Consider the following 19,064-nt stretch of genomic DNA (forward strand, 5'->3'; position numbering starts at 1 on the left):
TCGCAACCCTCAAAACCAGTGTTTAAGGAGGTGAACTAACTGCAACAAGGAAGAGATGGAAAAGAGATTTTGAACAAGCAAAATAGTACTTTTTAAAAAAACGAAAGTCTTCACATATATAATTGAACAATGAATAAGTCAGGGACTCAAGTAGTCTTTCTTCCTGCTCGCTTTTGGATCACAGAATGCGGTAAATGATGGAGTCTTTTCCCATGTCCAAACACGAAGAACTATGATTCTGCTTAAAACAGGAGTAGGCAACACGGTGCCTTCTAGATATTCAGCCAAGCATTCTGAAATTGGGAGCTCACAACTAGATTTGAGAATGTGGAGTATCTTCACATTCTGACTCTTGACACTGTTTAGAAGAATCCTTGCATAAAAACATAGCCAAAAATGTCCCACACCAAAATGTTCCTTGCTAACTATTTTCAATGCCTTTCACTTTATATGCACTACTCCATTCTAATATATACATGATGTGATGCCTGTCAAAATCTCTACATCTAGGTGAAAACAGTAAACTGTCATACCCCAGCCATCTTTGGTTTCTGAACCTGATTCAGAAATAAACTTTGACCAGGATGAAGCTTATTCTGACTTTTTGCCTAGTCCACAGAGCTCCTTCCAATTACAGAGCCCAGCTGTTGATAGCTCGGATGATTCCTTAATTGGGAGAGATACTGAAAATATTACTCCCGTGGCTGAACCAGATGTCTCGAGTTCCCCAGGGAACTCCTTTAACAGAATCCTTTAACAGAAGGGAGTTTCTGCATCGCCAGAGATCAGAAAAACAAGGGCTCCGAAGGAGTCAACGTTTGGCATCTCAAGGGGATAATGGATAGAAGATTCCCTTGGGAAGCTCTGGGGAGTTTGGCTTCCCTTCGCTGTGACCAGATCTAAGTTCTATAAAAGTGCCCTACACTGTGAACACTTTGCGGTGTTAACGTAGCGATTTCCTGAGAACAGTTCACCGACTCTAGTTTCCTGATTTCACCAAGCCAAGTTTCCTGTTCCTGGCGGCCAAGCCAAGCCGCGACTCCCGATTAGAACCGGAGTAAATTCACTTCCTTGCCTTGTTCCTGAATCAAGATTGGTTTTAGCTTCGTCTCGTTCCTGCCTTGATATCAAAGACTTCCTAGTGACTTTGGACCTTGTTATTCACTCTTGCTTCCTTGTTGTTTTCCCCGCTCAAGAACTTTCCAACAGTTTTGAGCGTGTTTCAGTTTCTGGACTTTGGACAATAATATTGGATATTTCTCTTCAATTCTTTGGACTAATTCATACCTTTTTATAAAGGACTATTGTTCACTCATCTTTTCCACTTATTCATTCCTGAATTTATAATTGCTTTAATAAAGATATTATATGATTATTGGTCTCTGTTTGGTTTCCAGTGCTCTCAGTTTGCAGTCATAGGGATTGTTAGATGCCAGATAAATGTAGTTTCTGGCTGCTTGAGAGCTACTATTAAAATAGGCCTAAATAATACTATACCCCATACTATAACCTAACATAAACTCTGTATTAACTTGATACAGTATTAATATTGAAATACAGTAACTAAAAGCAAATTAAGACATATAAAGACAATTTTAACTTAATGTAACACATGTATTTTAATTTTTATTTAAAGTCTACTTTCTTCTATTTTTGCCAGTTATTTAAGAAATCCAGTTACTTGAGGCTACTGTATTTATAAAATACTTACATAATATTCCTTTAGTTTTAGATCATCTTGCTCTTTTTGATATACCAACTTTCTCTTTTCTTCTTGTATTTTTTCACCAACAGTTTGCCAATGTTCTCTTTCACTAGAAAACAGTTTCAAAAACACAACAATATTAAACATGTATTTCTGAATAATGTACAAAATTCATTATTGTAATAACCATGACATATAATGCCCGTTGGGATACGTGAAACTGCAGACCAAGAAATGCCTAATCTTCTGTGCAATGGGGTGTCAATGCATGGCAATAAGAGTTTCTGTAATAATGAACTTGCAGTTTTGTCAAAGAATAGTAGAATATGCACATTACACGCTATTACTAAAACCAAAGAAATTGGGTGATCTTTAGCGCCAATAATATTTCTTTGTCTGCTTTCTTTTCTTCAAGGAAAGCAGAAACATACATGCTCTTTACTACTTCGCTTTAAATATATATAGAGACTCTAAGAGAATGCAGCAGACACTAGCTTTCTGCAAGACTATAAATTCAACCGCTTAACATGTTCTTCATATAAATCTACTGAAGAAAAACAAGTACTTGGTGCATTGCATGTGCTTGACAGAAAGAACTGCACTATTTTACCTGGCAGCTATAGACATCTCAGTATAAAAGTGTTTAAACTAAGAACTGGGATCTGAAATCATATTTTTCAGACATGAAAATGCTGATTCTGAAGCATTGTTTGCAGAATCACCAACATGTAGAAAGCAGAGAGCTGTAACTCTCTTTCAGTTCCATGGAGGCAGGAGACACTGATGGGCAATAATAACTGGAGAGTATTGATGATGGCTCTGAACCAATGAAACTCCCTCCTGCAGGATACTGTGTTGATGACAATGATGATATATTTTATTTGTTGCCTGCCTCTTCTCGTGGCTCGGAGTAGAGTACAAAATAGTTAAAATACATTGATAAAATGAAAGATCATAAAAAATCTGTTTTAAAAATATAGACAAAAATTAATACATCAATACTAAGAACATTTAAATTTAAAATTAATAGTTTAAAATTGACTGGGTAGGTCTGCTGGAAGATAGGTCTAATCTTGTTTTAAAGTTTGACAGCTCATGTAGCTGTCTGATCTCTTCAGGCAGGACATTCCACAGTTCACTTTAAGGTCACCATAAATCACAGTTCTGATTTATGGTGACCCTAAGTTGAACTTCTCATGCGATTCTCTTGGCAAAATGTGTTCAGAGGGTTTGAACCTTGCTCTCAGGAGTTCAACCGCTAAACCTGCTGGCTCTATCCTGCATCTGTTGATTACAGGATTTTTTTTTCGTGTCAGGAGCAACTTGGGTCGCTTCTGGAGTAAGAGAATTGGCCGTCTGCAAGGACATTGCCCAGGGGACGCCTGGATTTTTTGATGTTTTTACCATCCTTGTGGGAGGCTTCTCTCAAGTCCCCGCATGGAGCTGGAGCTGATAGAGGGAGCTCATCTGCACTCTCCCTGGGTGGGATTTGAACCTGGCAGCTTTCAAGTCAGCAACCCAACCTTCAAGTCACTTAGTCCACTACGCCATCTGGGGGCTCCGATTACAAGATACAGGGGTGTTAGTCATTCAAACTTCAGAGACAAAGTTAACTGAATGACTCCTCCTCTGAACTGGGCTTCCACTTGTTAAATCCCATCTATCCTGACTGACTGTCAACCAAGGAAAAGAGCCTCTTAGCAGCTGTGCATGAGCTGTAGGGGAAGGCTTGTCTAACATCTCTACAATCTCTTCTTTTAGATAGGAGACCGTGATTTAGTTTAATTAATTTTAATATCTTAATTAATTAGGGCTGTTATGGTATTTTTAATTGCTCTTTCACAGATTTTAATTGAATATTTTTTCTCATTCTTATACTAATTTAAACTGAGTTTCTAGTTTTAATCTGAAATGTTATTATATGATAAAAGTTAATTGAACTATTTATTTTAAGGAAAGATGGTCAGAAAGACAGACAGTCCCAGATAGCCCATCTGGGCAACAAGTGAAAGGTAGAATCCAAATACTAAGGGAAAAAATGCACTGTCTTTCCGCAAAATAAAACTGCAACATAACATACTTAAAGTAAGAGTCTAACCAAGTCTTCTTTTGATCCTACATATCCTCTCAGAAAATCAAAAGATCCTTAGAAACAATAATTTTACCTTTGATATTCTTTATACAGCAAACCTTGTTGATGGCGGATAACTGCAAACTTTCTTTTGTATTCTTCAACTGCTTCTTCTAATTTTTTGAGTAGCTGTTCTTTATTTTCCAGATCCTAATGATAAAAGTTAAATTAAATACATGAGATACTTTGGTTTAATTGTACAGAACAAAGTGTGCCTTCTTAAAATTCCAGTCTTTCTAATTTCTTTAAGTAAGTAAATGGAAGTGTCACATATTTGACATATGTAAATGGAAATATATTTTTACACAGAAGAATATACTCATCAAACATATATATAAAGTATAATATCATTTTTTCTTTAAATTCTTTACATGAAACAATCCTAAAACATTTGTTGTTTGCAGTTAGGTTTTGGAAATTATATTTAGCAGGCACTGAACTATTATGAATAGTGTTGTCAGAGCCAGTTATATTCAAATACATTACTACCCAGATTAAAATCAAGTACCTGCAAAAGGTGTATTAAATATTCATTCTGTGAATTAATTATGTTCATACTAGAAGGAGCCATTCCCTCAGGAAGATTTACTGCTTTGAATGATAGATTGACACCATCTGATTGTTGCAGCAACTCAATCTCTTTTTCTTGATTGGCAATCTGAAAAATAAAAACATAAACAACAGAGACAGAAAAATGTTTTATCACTGATACTTTTTCCAATTGTTACTGAACTCATATAACTGAATCTATTGCAAAATATTATGATCATAATACAGAAAGCTTTCTGATCATTCAATAACCAAAGCTGGCTACTTTGGAACTTCACAACCTTAAAAGAGGCTTGAAGATAAGAGGAATAGCTGTTTGGGGGTTGTGTCTACAACATCATTATTGGGATCATAGTGTTCAAGCAGAATCCAATGATTCTGTTCTCACATATGAGAAATACTTTCAAATAGTTTAGCTTTGCATGCACTAACTGAACTGATCATAGCTTGCAATTGGCATGCACAAAGAGCCATGAACAGATGCCTGTATGAGATCTGAAAAATCAAATTAGCCCACAAACCTTTGTATTTGCTTTGGCCAACTGATTAGAAAAATCCACAGTTTCTTTCCGAGCTTCTCGTAGTTCTTTCCTTAATTCTTCATTTCGTCCAGTAAGTTGATCAACTTGAGTCTTCAAATGAAAACTAGTATCAAAAGTTCCTTCTGCATTCTTCAATTCAATCGCCTGTAATTTATTAGGAATGGGGAAAGAAAAAGGAAAACCTTTCACAAAGCCTGAAACTGAACAAATATGCAAATTGTTCAGATTTATCAATTACCCTCATAATGGAATATTTGTATAATTTTTTGTAAAGTAGCATCCACAGGAGTAAAATGAATCATTTGCATGCTTAGAAGAACTGGCTTTAGTATTGCAGAAGTATGACTGTTATAGACTGTTTATTGTGGTCAATTCACACATTTTTTAAAAACAAAATTGTGTGTTCACATATTTATGTGTGTGTATGTGTGTGTGTATATATATATATAAATATAGACAAACACACACGGGAGAAAAGAAATAGAAAACATGTTTTTAAAAAATTAGACTCTCAGCTTTTGCAACGGAAAATAACCTTTCATCAGTTCATTGGCAAGACACGCTGAATACATTATCTCTACCAGGAAGTTTAGATAATAAGAGCTTAATTCATTTCCTAATATCATGGTAAGAATAATATGATACAAGCATTTCAACCACAAGTAATCATATCCATATTATGCTTCCCACCCTAACTCAACTTCAAATATACTTGCCTCCTAGTTGGATTCAAGAACTTTAGGTAGAAAGTATGACAAGAGTTGCATTGGTGGTTGAAATGGTATTAAAATATACTCCAACTCTTTCAAAAATATTCACTATAGATATATCTCCAAGAAAAATTTACTCCCTGTGCCTTTTTTCATGGAATACTACAAACTCTTCAGTATGAAATACATTACAAAAAAAAAGATTATTTTAGTAAAAGCAAACTTACATTTACCAATCGTTCCAGACTGGGAATCATTAGGGCCATTTCTCCTCCCTTTGTACCTGGCTCTTTCTGCATATCTTTGATAGCTTGAAGAATTTCTTTCATGCCTTGCTCAAGGTGCTTATTTTCTTGTACTAATTCCTTTACTGAAATTGTACACATTTTATTATTATTATTATTATTATTATTATTATTATTATTATTATTATTATTTACTAGCAACTGTTACTGAGGTGGCAAAACAATCAGGAAATGTCAGATTTGATATCAGATTTGATAAGGGAGACCATCTTAAATAAATATTGATGCACACACATACACCCCATAGAAATATAAACATGGGGAATGGGGTCACTGTACTCTCTCCTGAAAACCAAATTATCCTCTGTCTGTCCAATAACAAAATCCATATCAAGGGTATATTCTACCACATGCTTTAGGCTAGCAATAAAATGAACCAGCCGCATGCTTGTCATGATATAAAAATAATAACTTTATTTATATCCCACCCCATCTCCCCTAGGGGACTAGGGATGGCTTATAGCCAAGAAGCCCTGAGCCAATCCTATGAAGACAACAGCTTTGGTATGTTGTCCCTGAAAAACCACAATCCTGGGGTTCTCTGTTTTTTTTATGAAACAATCTTGAAATTCTGAGATCATCTGAGTCAGAGAGACTATTGAACTACTTTAACATTGCAATCATCTTGTCTTGTTTCTTTGGCCCAGCACAAGGTAGAAAGCTTCAGGACCTGCACTAAAGCGTATGAATTTCCTTATGAGGGAGCTATGGGGTGCTGATGAGCTATGCAACAAGACCAGGCCAGGAGTCAAGGTATGCAAAGGAGTTGAATCACTGGCTCAAGCAAGTATTCTCAATCCCATTCTTAAGAGTTTATCCAAACTGATGGCATCATGACTACGCTAAGTACTGTCCATTCCATTACATGGAGTAATGTGTGTGTCTAATCTACTGATCATATGTTTAAAAATTAAAAGAATTTCCATAAATAAGTTCTAATTCAAAGACATTATTTCAAATCTTGACTCTTTGAAGATGGAAAAGGAAATTCAGGGGTAGATTCTAAAAGATTACCAAGATTTAAAAGCTAAGATAATCATTTAATTAAATTGAAAATTTGCTTACATTTGGATTGAAATTTTGTTATCACACTCCTGTTTTGTTCCATGTCTCTCTCTCGTTCATTTAATTCTTTGGTAAGATAGTCATTCTGCCAAAACAAAACAAAAACATCAAGATTATTTACAACTTGAAAATGCAAAACCCTTGAACAGAACATCAATTGTGAAGAAATTAATAAAATACAGTTAAATTATATGACAAATGCATTTCCAACTGTTTATATGAAATGTATATATATGAAATGTGTGTGTGTGTATATATATATATGCATATATATATATATATATATATATATATATATATATGTGTGTGTGTGTGAAATGTATATAACTATTTACATGAAACGTATCTCATATACTAGAAATGAAACATACAGATATCTATATATATAAAAGGATAAAAAAAAAATTCGGCCTAGGACAAAACAACAAAACTACACATCCCAGAAAAACTAAACTTGGCAACACAACCCCTCATCCATGCCTCTACGTTCATACAACAAAAAGAAAAGAAAAATAAAGTCCTAATTAGAGGGAAAGGAATAATTGTTTTTTATCCAATTGCTGCCAGTTAGAACTCTGCCCACTTGGTCTCCTAGAAACCTACTCAGCCCAGGGGACAGGCACAGTTAGGCCTCAGGCCTTTTCCCCACTGCCTATAAAATGCAGATTATCTGATTTTCACTGGATTATATGGCAGTGTAGACTCAAGGTCCTTCCACACAGCTATATTGCCCATTTAGAATCTTACATTCTCTGCTTTGAACTGGATTATCTTGAGTCCACACTGCCGAATAATTCACTTCAGTGTGCATTTTATACAGCTGTGTAGAAGGGACCTCATATAATCCAGTTCTAAGAAGATAATATAAGATTATAAATATACAGTAGAGTCTCACTTATCCAACATAAACAGTCCGGCAGAATGTTGGATAAGTTGGATAATAAGAAGGGATTCAGGAAAAGCCGATTAAACATCAAATTAGGTAATGATTATACAAATTAAGCACCAAACATCATGTTATACAACAAATTTGACAGAAAAAGTAGTTCCATGTTCAGTAATGCTATGTTGTAATTACTGTGTTTACAAATTTAGCACCAAAATATCACAATGCATTTAAAACACTGACTACAAAAACATTGACTACTAAAAGGCAGACTGCGTTGGATAATCCAGAACACTGTATAAACGAATGTTGGATAAGTGAGATTCTACTGTAATATGAAATAATTACTGTGGTAATCCAGTCCAACCCAATTATGCCATGGAGGACACAATCCAAGCACGCCCAACAGATGGCCACCCAGCCTCTCAATAATAATAATACAGTAGAGTCTCACTTATCCAACGTTCTGGATTATCTAACACATTTTTGTAGTCAATGTTTTCAATATGCACAAAAGTAATATCATGATATTTTGGTGCTAAATTCATAAATACAGTAATTACTACATATTATTAATGTGTAACGAACTACGTTTTCTGTCAAATTTGTTGTATAACATGATGTTTTGGTGCTTAATTTGTAAAATCATAACCTATTTTGATGTTTAATAGGGTTTTTCTTAATCTCTCCTTATTATCCAACATATTCACTTATCCAACATTCTGCCGGCCCGTTTATGTTGGATAAGTGAGACTCTACTGTAATAATAATAATAATAAGAAAGAAGAAGAAGAAGAAGAAGAACATCATACAATCAGAAGAAGAAGAAGAGGAGGAGGAAGAAGAAGAAGAAGAAGAAGAAGAAGAAGAAGAAGAAGAAGAAGAAGAAGAAGAAGAAGAAGAAGAAGAAGAAGAAGAAGAAGAAGAAGAAGAAGAAGAAGAAGAAGAAGAAGAAGATCATCATGATCATACAATCATAAGGTTAGGAGACACCCCTAAGGATCATCCAGTTCAACTTCCTTCCACCATGCATGACGACACAAACCAAGCACTCCTGACAGATGGCCATCCAAGATCTGCACAGTAATAATACAAATCTAATCATACTATGCAGCAGGACACAATCCAAGCATTCACAACACATGGACAACATATAAATACTATACAATACTACACAGGGACATAGATCCCCTCTACCCTCACCACTTTCACATTACACAAACAACCAAATGCATACTAAACATAAAGACAACCATACAACAGACATTCAATACCACCACTACCTCAACAAGTTCTCACCAACACCACCAGACAATGCCACAGCAACGCGTGGCCGGGCACAGCTAGTATATATATAAAAATGGAATGGAATCCCTTCCTTGGACAAAACAACAAAACTACATACCCCACAACCTTGAAATTTAGCAGCACCACCCCTCATCCACGCCTCTAGGTTCATACAACAAAAACAGACAACAGGAACCACCACGGGGCCTAAAAAATCCAAAAAACAAGAACGCTCCATGTGCGCCTGTGCCAAAATGAACCCCAGGCGTAGACAGAACAATCCCCACCCCTCCCCTCAATGGGCGCTCCTGCGCACTCCCCTTTTCCAGCCTGAGGCACCGCCCGCCAACAAAAACTCACCCACTGGCCCTCAACATCGTACCAGGGAGGAGGAAACAGCGAGGCCTCCACTGAGCCCCCCACCGCCTCCCTCCAGTGAGGCCTGCCCGGGACCAGGTGAGGCGGCGAAGAGAGGGCCTGGCAGGCAGGCCTCCTCCCCAGCCACCCTCCTCCTCCTCCTCCTTATCGTAAGGCAAACAGAGTGAGGAGGGAGGGAGGGAGGGGCCTGGCCCACGTTGCCCCGTCAAACAGGCACACAGAGGTACGGGGGGGGGGGGGAGGCAGAAGAAGCAGGAGGGGGAATTTACCTCTCAATTATAATAAAAATAATCACAACCACAACAATAAAAAAAACAACTTCACATGCAAGAGGCACCCAGGCACTGAAGATTCAAGGCCATTCAGTGCTAATCAAGCTCACCAATGACAACATTCACACTTGCCCTCCAAACAGACAATACACTACAGTCTCATTTAGCCAAGCTTCACTTATCCAAGGCACTCTACCATTTAGTACTCAATGTTTTGCAACTAAATGTTACAATGTTTGGGTACTAAATTTGTAAAAACAGCAATTAATACGTAACATTACTGTATATCATATGTAATAATTCCTATGATCTAATAAGAAAACAGAACAATAGAATCACTAACATCAGGACACAAAATACAAAAAAACACTCAGAAGACAGGGAAATTCCATACAGGTGAATTCCAGACAGGAAACAATCAGGCCCAGCTAACACCTCCCAACAAAGGATTCCTTCAACCACAAAACAGCCAAGCCTCGAACCTGCAAGGCCATTCAATACAAATCAAAGTAACTAATTGCAACATTCATACTTCCTACTTTCACACTATTCATTCCTATTCGACCAGGCCAACCAACAATTCCACAAGGTACAAAGCGGCCAGGCTTCAAACCACCAAGACTATTCACTCCTCTTCAACCAATATTTCCCCTACATAAAAAACCCACACGCTTGGAACCCATCAGGCCACTCCGTCCCATTCAACCACCCCAAGCAAGCAGGCACCTATATACAAAGCACCCAGGCTTAGAAGCAGCAAGGCTATTCAGTGCAATTCCAATTGGCCACAGCAATGCATGGCAGGGCACAGCTAGCTATATATAACAAGAGAAGTGACAGGCGTGAAAAGTCCAAATCAATCGAGTTGGAGAATACTAAATTCTTAAGAAAGTACTTATCAGGGCACTTAATGAGGACTTCCATAATATTATCTTTCCAAAACCTTTCCACTACCTCCAATTTCTGGCTTCTGAATTTGTCAGGCTCTACTTCTGCATTTTTATTCAATATATTCAGTGTATTCTTGGCGAATAAGTCTCTCAATATCTGTTCATTCTGAAGAATGAAGAGTGATAATTAGCTTATCATTCAAATTTTCAATATCTAAAGGCTTTAATTTTATATCTTCCTTATTCTGGATCTAATTAATTAAAACTACATATTAAATTCATTGTAATATGTACAATATATATACAAAATGTGTTGGTGCAATTTTGCTGTAACTACTTATCTCATAAAGATGCACTGATACAACTGCTAACACAGCAATTTCTAAAGTTATGAGATAGCACAACTACCCTATATGTGTATGTGTGTGTGTAAAACATTTCTTGTGGTTTCTAAAGTTGTTATATGTAAGTGGTCTCAATTTTTATATCATCCATCCAGAAAACTATCAATATTCATTACTTGCTCATAAATATGGCATGCATGTACTTTGATAGTGAAAATCTGAGGACATACGTGATAATTTACAAGTTTTATTCTGCAATATGATTAATGGGATATCATGCTTATTCTCAGACACATTTTGTGCTGTTTTCTAATAGTAAAGTTAGATGTAACATAATAAAAATGAATGAGCAGTATAATGAAGATGCCTCACCTCTGATCTAAAGAAAAATAATTCACTCTTCAGCTGTCTTATGAGACTCTCAACTCGATCTATCTGATATGATTTCACTGGCTGAGCGCAATCATTTTCTCCTTCTAAGTGTTCTACAGGCCATGATTCTGGAAAATACATTCGATCTTTACCTGTACTTTGCAAATCAGTTCTCAAATCCAACAGTTTTATCTCAGAATTGTCCTCCTCATCTTTTAACAGAACCTCCTGAACTACATAGGATGATACTGGCTTTCCAAGCAGAGTAAGGGGCAATCCCTCTTGAAAATCCAAAGAAAATGTCCTTGCTGGGTATCCTGAGACATGAATTTGAGAATGTGTTTCGGCTCTCTTCGTCTGCTTTTCCTGCCTTTTTTCTGCACTAGCTCTTTGTTTTCTTTGCACAGAACTGGAAACAGGAAAGTCTAGTCTCAGTTTGCTCAATTCCTTATCGTAGACTGGACATAAAGCGGTCCCTAGCATTTCGGTTGATTCTTGCCCTAGGGAACTGTAAAGCTCATCTATTGTTAAAGGCTTGGAGCCATCACTATTATCCTGTGAAACAAACTGACAACACTGCTGGAAAAAAGGGGAAAAAGAAATAATTTTTTTTCAGGCAAATAAACTTTGAAAGATGCTGGCAATATAAGTGTTCAGGCTTTTTTTAGCTATTGCCCCCTACAACATGGAAAAAATTGATGATCATTCCACATGAGCTGTCTTTTTCTCTTCATATTACAGAAATTACTGTTTTGCAATCAAAAAAAATATAGCAGTTAATTTTCCATTACTCCAAAACAAGCACCAAACAAGACAACCAGATGTTAAAGGGAATTTCAATATCATGTTCTTAGATATGTATTTTCTTTGTATATAAAATATTTTATGCAAATATTTAGGCAATATTCTAATTTAATATATGTTTGTAACAGTAGTCTCCATCTGTGTCTTTACCTTGGCTTTAATCTCTTCAATGTTCTCAATACTCATGAATTCAGACTTCACCCGTCTCATTTTCAGATCTTCAGTAAAAGTATCAATCAGATGTAGGTCATCTGTATCCAGTCCTACTCAGAACAAAATTAATAAACAGGGTATTGTTAATTTCACCTGACCTGAGAAGTCATGATGAAAAAAGTCTAGAAGGCAACTGCAATGAAAAATGCTGAGCTTAACCTAAAAAGGAGGCCTCTCATGAAGAACTAGGAAGTGCTTGATCAAGATGAGTTAGCAAGTTTTGTGTCTATGCTGAAGCACAACTGAATAGAGAGAACTAAACTATCTATACAGAAATGAAGATGAAGAATACATGACAGTGGATATTGCAGAGGCGTAGAAGAAAAGGTCACCTAATTAAGTGAAAGTCTTTGATTTTACTTCAAAAGGAAAATCTGCATGAATCTCTCCAGAAACATTATTGAAAACAAAACTCCACAATCAGTTCACAACAAAAGTTCAATAGCTTAGAAAACTGTTTTCAACCTGATGTCCAAATATCATCATAAAAGTCTGAAATGGTCTAAAAAGATTAACAAGAATCTTCTATTACTTGCTACAAGACATGAAGAAACATCAAAAGCACAGCCTACCTAGAGTTGCAGCCCTTCTTCCCTTCTCCTGTGCCAGTTTGCGAATGTGCTGCTTCAGAGAAACTCTTTCTTCTTCCAGTCTTTCAATCTAGAATGCATTTGAACATTCATTAACCCTCAACAAAATTAATTTCTTAAATACCTAAAATAAAGTTTATCACTTGCCTCTTTCAGTAGGATCTGGTTTTCAGCCTTGTACTGCTGCTGTTTTAATGCTTTGCTGTTTTTAAATTCTGTTAAATCAATCATCGTCTTTGGATCAAGGCCTGAAACATGATAAGTGTTCTATATTAGAGTATACAGATAATCTGGAAAATGATGCTGAAGACAATTGGTGGAGAATACAGATGGGGAGAACCTTTTTCCTCACCTATCATCTTAAGGAAGCTTTTTGCTATACTCCTGGCTGAGATAGCCATAACTGAAATATCCTTCTGCCAGCTAGCGTTCAACGTGCATGCTTCTGTCAATATCACAGTAAGTGATGAAATTTAAGTGCATCCACTTAGTTTTCTCAGCACTGGCAAGTTCATTGGTTCCAAGAACCTTGTGAAATACCTTGTGATATCCCTGCACTGGCTGCAAGCAACTAGTGCATTTCTACTAAAATACTTATTATAACCTCCTTCTTATGCAGGACAGAAACAAAATCTCTCTCTTGATCTCTCTGTGTGATTCTAGGATTCAAGCTTTATTTCAGAGACAAAATAATATAGATGGACTAGACTGATTTATATAGTTGATGTCATTTTATTCTTAGACTGTAGAACGATTCACTTCGCTGTAGCGGAAAAAAGGGAATTGAGGTGTCAGCCCCTCATGCGGGCTATATATACACAGTCAGGGGAAGTGGGTGGGGCTTCCGCCAGAGAGGTTCTAGAAAGCTCTAGAAGGTTCCGTGAGCTGTCAGCATTGCTGAGGGATACCATATGTGCGATTTCACAGTTGACCACGATGGAGAAATGCAGGTCACATTCCAAGACAAGCCTTTTTATTGCACTTAAGGAAAATGAATTCAAGAATTGCCCATTATACTTTTAATTATAAGTACTTTGTGATGTTTTGGTCACAACTTGTTTCCTTATTGGAATTTCTTATGGACATAGTTCCAGATATCTGTGCACTAAAATATTTTACTATTCGGTGCTGTTGCTTTGAAGTCAAATACAATTTGATGACCTGTTTGATTTAGGAAGAAATGATTCCATCTATATTTCAAGTCAACATTTGCTTTAAAAAAAGCAATGTCCACTACTGCAGGGTATGAAAGTGAATTTGATACCAATGTACAATTAAACATGTACAAATGCTAATGTGGCCCATACCTAGTCGTTCCCGAAGATCTTCATTTTCATCGAGGAAATCATTGATTTTAAGTTCAAGTTTGTTCACTTCTTTAATTAGTGATTCAATCTCATGGTCCCTTATTTTAAGTTGGTTCTTTAAATCGTTTATTTCCACAACGGCATCTTCCAGACCATATATTCCCTGAGAAGATACAGAAATTCTATAGACATAATGTACTATTAATAATACATATAACTGAAATTATTTTAAGCTCTTGGGGGTCTGCATGTATGGACATAAGCATAACAGTTAAAATTTGTTCCTTTAATATATACTTTAACAGACAAAGATGGAAGAAGTTTAAAAGCATGAAAGCTACCACTGTTCTGTGAAACTGAGTTACATACTGCTTCATAATTTTTCATTCGCTTCAAAGTATCAATAAGTTCTTTGTCCTTTTCCCTTGCATCAGCTTCTGCAACTTCTGCCATCTTTTCAGCTTCTTTTGTTTTATGTTCCAGCAGATCCAACTTGACTTTTATTTCTTCAACACAACTCTGTTGTGTAAAAGATGGCACACCTAGAAAAAGTGCAACAAGTGCCCTTAAGGGATGTTATTCTATCAGCCATAATTTATCATTGAAGAATATAAAATGAGAAATTGATATTCAATCTGATATTTTTAATAGATTTATGAATAAACATTAACTGGCAAAACAATAATCACTGCACAAATCATGAAAAGGTTTGAACTCCTTTCCCTCCACAATTAATTCCCTTTTTCCCTATATTCCCAACCTTTCATTTTATCTGTATCATTAAAAAATCTTAATAAAAATTATTTAAAAAATAAAAATTAATAATAAACATCTACTTGCCTAAAAAGCAAAGAAGCAGGAAATCTCAAATACCCTTTTTTTGTCCAGGGGACTACATAAGGAGCAGAGCTCCACTAAACAATCCTGCGCTATGCCCAGGCAGTCTCCGGATTATGAAAAGGATAGGTTTTGTAGGTTGTTTTTATAGTGAATTTGCATAGAACAAGTGCATTCTTTGTGTGTAAATCCAGCCAATTTTAGTTTTATTTTTGGATAACATAAGGGGAAATTAACTCCCCTGTTATGTTTCTTTTTCTGTCTGTGCCCCTGTTTAGAAGATTTCATCTCATTTCTGTCCCTGTGAGAATTTGATTCTGAAATATTTGGCTTGTTGTAGAAACAAGAATTGGCAATAAAACTTCAGTGGAGACACCCTTTTCTCCATGATAACTATTTCAGGAGTGAATTCCCCTTCCCAGGGGTAGATTTCCTCTTACTTCCTATTGTCTTACCCCTGTTTGCAACAAGGAATCGTATGTGAGTCAGATGTTTGTAACTTGGGGACTGCCTGTATTTAAAAGTAACAATTAGAAAAGTAACTGATGTGTCTGATTTGTGATGTTCAGTTTCATGCATTGTTGTTATTGTTTACTTTATTTGTACCCTGCCCTTTTCCCAAGACAACTTACATGTTAAAAATATAACAATTAAAACATACAAAAAGGAGAAAATAAAACAAATGAACACATTGAAGATTATACAATTCAAATTAAAATACTGCACTTGCATCGTTTAGCTGAAAGACTATCAGAAAAATGAAGTCTGTGGCTGTCAGAAAAAGGATGGCATTTTAGCCTTCCTAAAGAGAATTACAAAGTATAGAGGCAGCTACCAAGAAGGGCCTCTTTTATGCTTCCACCAACCTGTGAAGGTGGGACTAAGATTCACAGGCCGCTCCTGTGGATCTCAGGGGTCAGGCAGGCTCATATTGGGCAATAAGGCCTGTCAGCCTGGACCTAAGCCATAGAATGCCTTTGGGAGAAGAAATTTTGAATTCACTGCAGAGTAATAATATTTCACAAAGAATAACACAGTGTTACCTTTTTCTTTCTGGAGTTCTCGTTTGAGGTCCTCAATAAGCAATGCATTCTTTTCCATCTCTTTTGTATACTGTTCAACCTGTTCGGTAAGAAGTTTGATCTGACTGTCTCTCTCTTGTACACCCTGAAAAAAGTTTAATTTTGTTCTCAATAAACAACATGGATAGCATACCATAACAAAAAAGTGTATGATGTAACAGAAAAAGCAGAAGTACTTACAATATAGAGTTCAGATATTATCTAGAAGGATAAGCAAAGAATATGCAGCAAAAAAAGCAGAAAAGGAAAAATAAAATACACCACTTATGACATCAAGAGAATAGCAGTTCTTTCAAAATTGTAGTTTAGTGTGACCTGAACTTTTTTTGTTAATTGACCTTAATCATGATATATGCTTGCCCAAGTGGTATGAGATATTCTTAAACTCATTTTAAATGGAACTAATTATAATTATTTACTTATGCATGTGGCCTTCAAATTAATCAAAACATTTGTGTACAAAAGGTGGGATTGGTAATAGGAGAATCTATGTGCAGAGCAACCTCAAAATATGTGAACTGGCAAAATAGTGAGGAATAGTGTTAGGAAACGTATGTTCTTCCAAATATTCTATAACTTGGGTACAAAAAGTAATTATCTTTAGTTTGATGGCTTGTTCCTTACAGGTATTAGCAGATATCAATGTTCATGTGACACATATTTTATGAAGTTTTGACTAGTTTATTCCCACTGTAGAGGAAATGGTACCTGCTGGAGTGCCATAACACTGCTCTTGTCAGCATCAAGCTGAGCCATTTTCAATTTCTCTCTCAAGTTTAACAACATCTGCTGATATTCAACAATTTCTTCATCTTTGGAAGCCAAAATTTCCTGTAAAGTAGAATAAAGTAAGGATTAAGAGGGCAATAACAAATCTCTAAATGTTGGCTATGATTAGATACATGATACCTTCCATTCTTCCACTTTTTCATTTACAGCTACCATGACGGGATCATCCTCTTCATTTTTTGCTGTAAGTTGCTCTGTTAATTCATGGACCTGTAATATCCATGAAATACTTGATCAAATACTGTACACCAACAGCAACTATTAGGTCAGATATATTTATGATACAAATCTAATGCTGAAGCTAACAATATTCAATGCTGAAAACAGAGTAAACTACAAGTTACTTTGTACCTGTAACCTATATTGCTCCTTTTCCTTTCTGAGTTGGTCCATAACAATATCAGATTGCTGCACAATAAGTTTCATTTTATTGTATTCATCTGTCATTTTTTCCATCTCTTGCACAGATTCTTCTAAGTTCTTCCTCATTTCCTGGTTCTGTATATCTAATTTTTCATTAGCTTCAGTTAAACCCTAAAAATTGAAACACAAAATAAAGTATGAGATTGTTTTGGTGTAACTAAACTATTATTAAAAACAGAGCAAACCTAACTGTACTAAAACTTTGCAAGTTACTAAAAAAATCCTCTATTATTGTTGTGATTTCAACTGGTATCTAAGATGTTTGTGACTATACTATATGACAAGAATTTGTGATTTTAGATAATGCCTGATTATCATGCTGGTTCTTAACATGAGTCTTGTTACATCAGCAGAGAAATATGGTAGACATTTTCTCACCTCTAAGAGTCAAACAAAATCACTATAACCACACCTAAAAAAGTACAATTGTGGAAAATACACAGCAATATGAACAAGCAAATGACATAAGATTAATGAGGTTGCAAACGTATACACAATCAGGAGTAAGTCCCACTAAATTCAAGGGAACTTAATTATAAGTTGACATGCAAAGGAGTGCACTGTGCAAAGTACTAAACTAAGCATCCTTCCTGCCAAGAAGCAGGAAAATCGTATTCAAAGCACTCAAAACATTCAAAGTATTCAAAGCACTGCCAACAGATGACTATCTAGATTCTGTTTAAAAGCCTCCAAAGAAGGAGCTCCAACATACTCCGGGGCAGAGTTCCACTGCTGAACAGCTCTTACAGTTAAAAAGTTCTTCCATATGTTCAGGTGGAATCTCATTTCCTGTAGTTTGAAGTCACTGTTTCACATCCTAATCTCCAGGGCAGCAGAAAACAAGCTCCCTCCCTATGACTTCCCCTCACATATTTATGCATGGCCATCATGTGAGGGGAAATTATAGGGAAGATGGAGCAAGCATGTTTTCTGCTTTCTTCCAAAATCAGAATCTATGTTTAAATAAAAATATTTGCTGACCAAAATACAACAGGAAGCCCACACTTCTTCAAACTAAGTTCTATTGGAACCTGATCTGAAAATAAAGGCAAAGGTAATATTTTCCTCTTCTGAATAAGCTTTAGGGGTTTACCTGAATTTCATCTAGATACTGGACAAGTTCAGAGTTCTTTTTTGATAACTGCGACCTATAATCTGATTCTTCTCCTCTTCGTGAAAGAAGTGTTTCTTTTTGGTTATCTATTTGTCTCTGATAGTCAATTACATCCTGCCGTATTTGTTCATTCTGCACCAAAACAAAAGGAATTAGAGCCAGAGAAATCTTCAGGGTAACATACTGACTCTAAAAACTTAAGGAACAATGAATCTAACTAAATCAGTATTTCACCTAGATTCTTCAAAATAACCTATCACATAACACAAAGCTAATATAAATACTACTGAGTGCTCACCTTTTTCTTCATTCGTTTTTTCTTACAAGAAAATAGAGCAAAATAGGGAGAAAATCAGGCATATTTTTTTTAAAAAAAATAACTTATTAGACAAAAGACAAAGGAAAACTAGAAGCATTTTATCTATGGGGGAAAGTAATAACATCATGGAATCTAACAAAGCATGTGCCT

General features: G+C 35.9%; 1 protein-coding gene across 5 annotated transcripts in view; it reads right to left on the bottom strand.

The window, feature by feature from the left end:
• cep290 (centrosomal protein 290) overlaps positions 1-19,064 on the bottom strand; it is a 59,996-nt gene that overhangs the window by 28,887 nt on the left and 12,045 nt on the right. For 3 of the 5 annotated variants that reach the window (XM_062982790.1, XM_062982788.1, XM_062982791.1), the window contains exons 8-25: positions 18,575-18,727; positions 17,410-17,592; positions 17,179-17,268; positions 16,978-17,100; positions 16,231-16,354; positions 14,720-14,892; positions 14,351-14,513; positions 13,191-13,291; positions 13,026-13,113; positions 12,391-12,503; positions 11,437-12,015; positions 10,785-10,886; positions 7,008-7,092; positions 5,865-6,007; positions 4,907-5,071; positions 4,345-4,494; positions 3,871-3,986; positions 1,712-1,814 (exon numbers count right to left, since the gene is read on the bottom strand). In XM_062982790.1, coding sequence (XP_062838860.1) covers positions 1,712-1,814; positions 3,871-3,986; positions 4,345-4,494; positions 4,907-5,071; positions 5,865-6,007; positions 7,008-7,092; positions 10,785-10,886; positions 11,437-12,015; positions 12,391-12,503; positions 13,026-13,113; positions 13,191-13,291; positions 14,351-14,513; positions 14,720-14,892; positions 16,231-16,354; positions 16,978-17,100; positions 17,179-17,268; positions 17,410-17,592; positions 18,575-18,727 — 2,754 coding nt within the window. The remainder of the gene's footprint in view (positions 1-1,711; positions 1,815-3,870; positions 3,987-4,344; positions 4,495-4,906; positions 5,072-5,864; positions 6,008-7,007; positions 7,093-10,784; positions 10,887-11,436; positions 12,016-12,390; positions 12,504-13,025; positions 13,114-13,190; positions 13,292-14,350; positions 14,514-14,719; positions 14,893-16,230; positions 16,355-16,977; positions 17,101-17,178; positions 17,269-17,409; positions 17,593-18,574; positions 18,728-19,064) is intronic. The other 2 variants (XM_062982789.1, XM_062982792.1) reach the window with 2 other exon arrangements.

The sequence above is a fragment of the Anolis carolinensis genome, chromosome 5 (genome assembly GCF_035594765.1).
Source record: "Anolis carolinensis isolate JA03-04 chromosome 5, rAnoCar3.1.pri, whole genome shotgun sequence".
In the NCBI taxonomy this organism is placed as follows: Eukaryota; Metazoa; Chordata; class Lepidosauria; order Squamata; family Dactyloidae; genus Anolis; species Anolis carolinensis.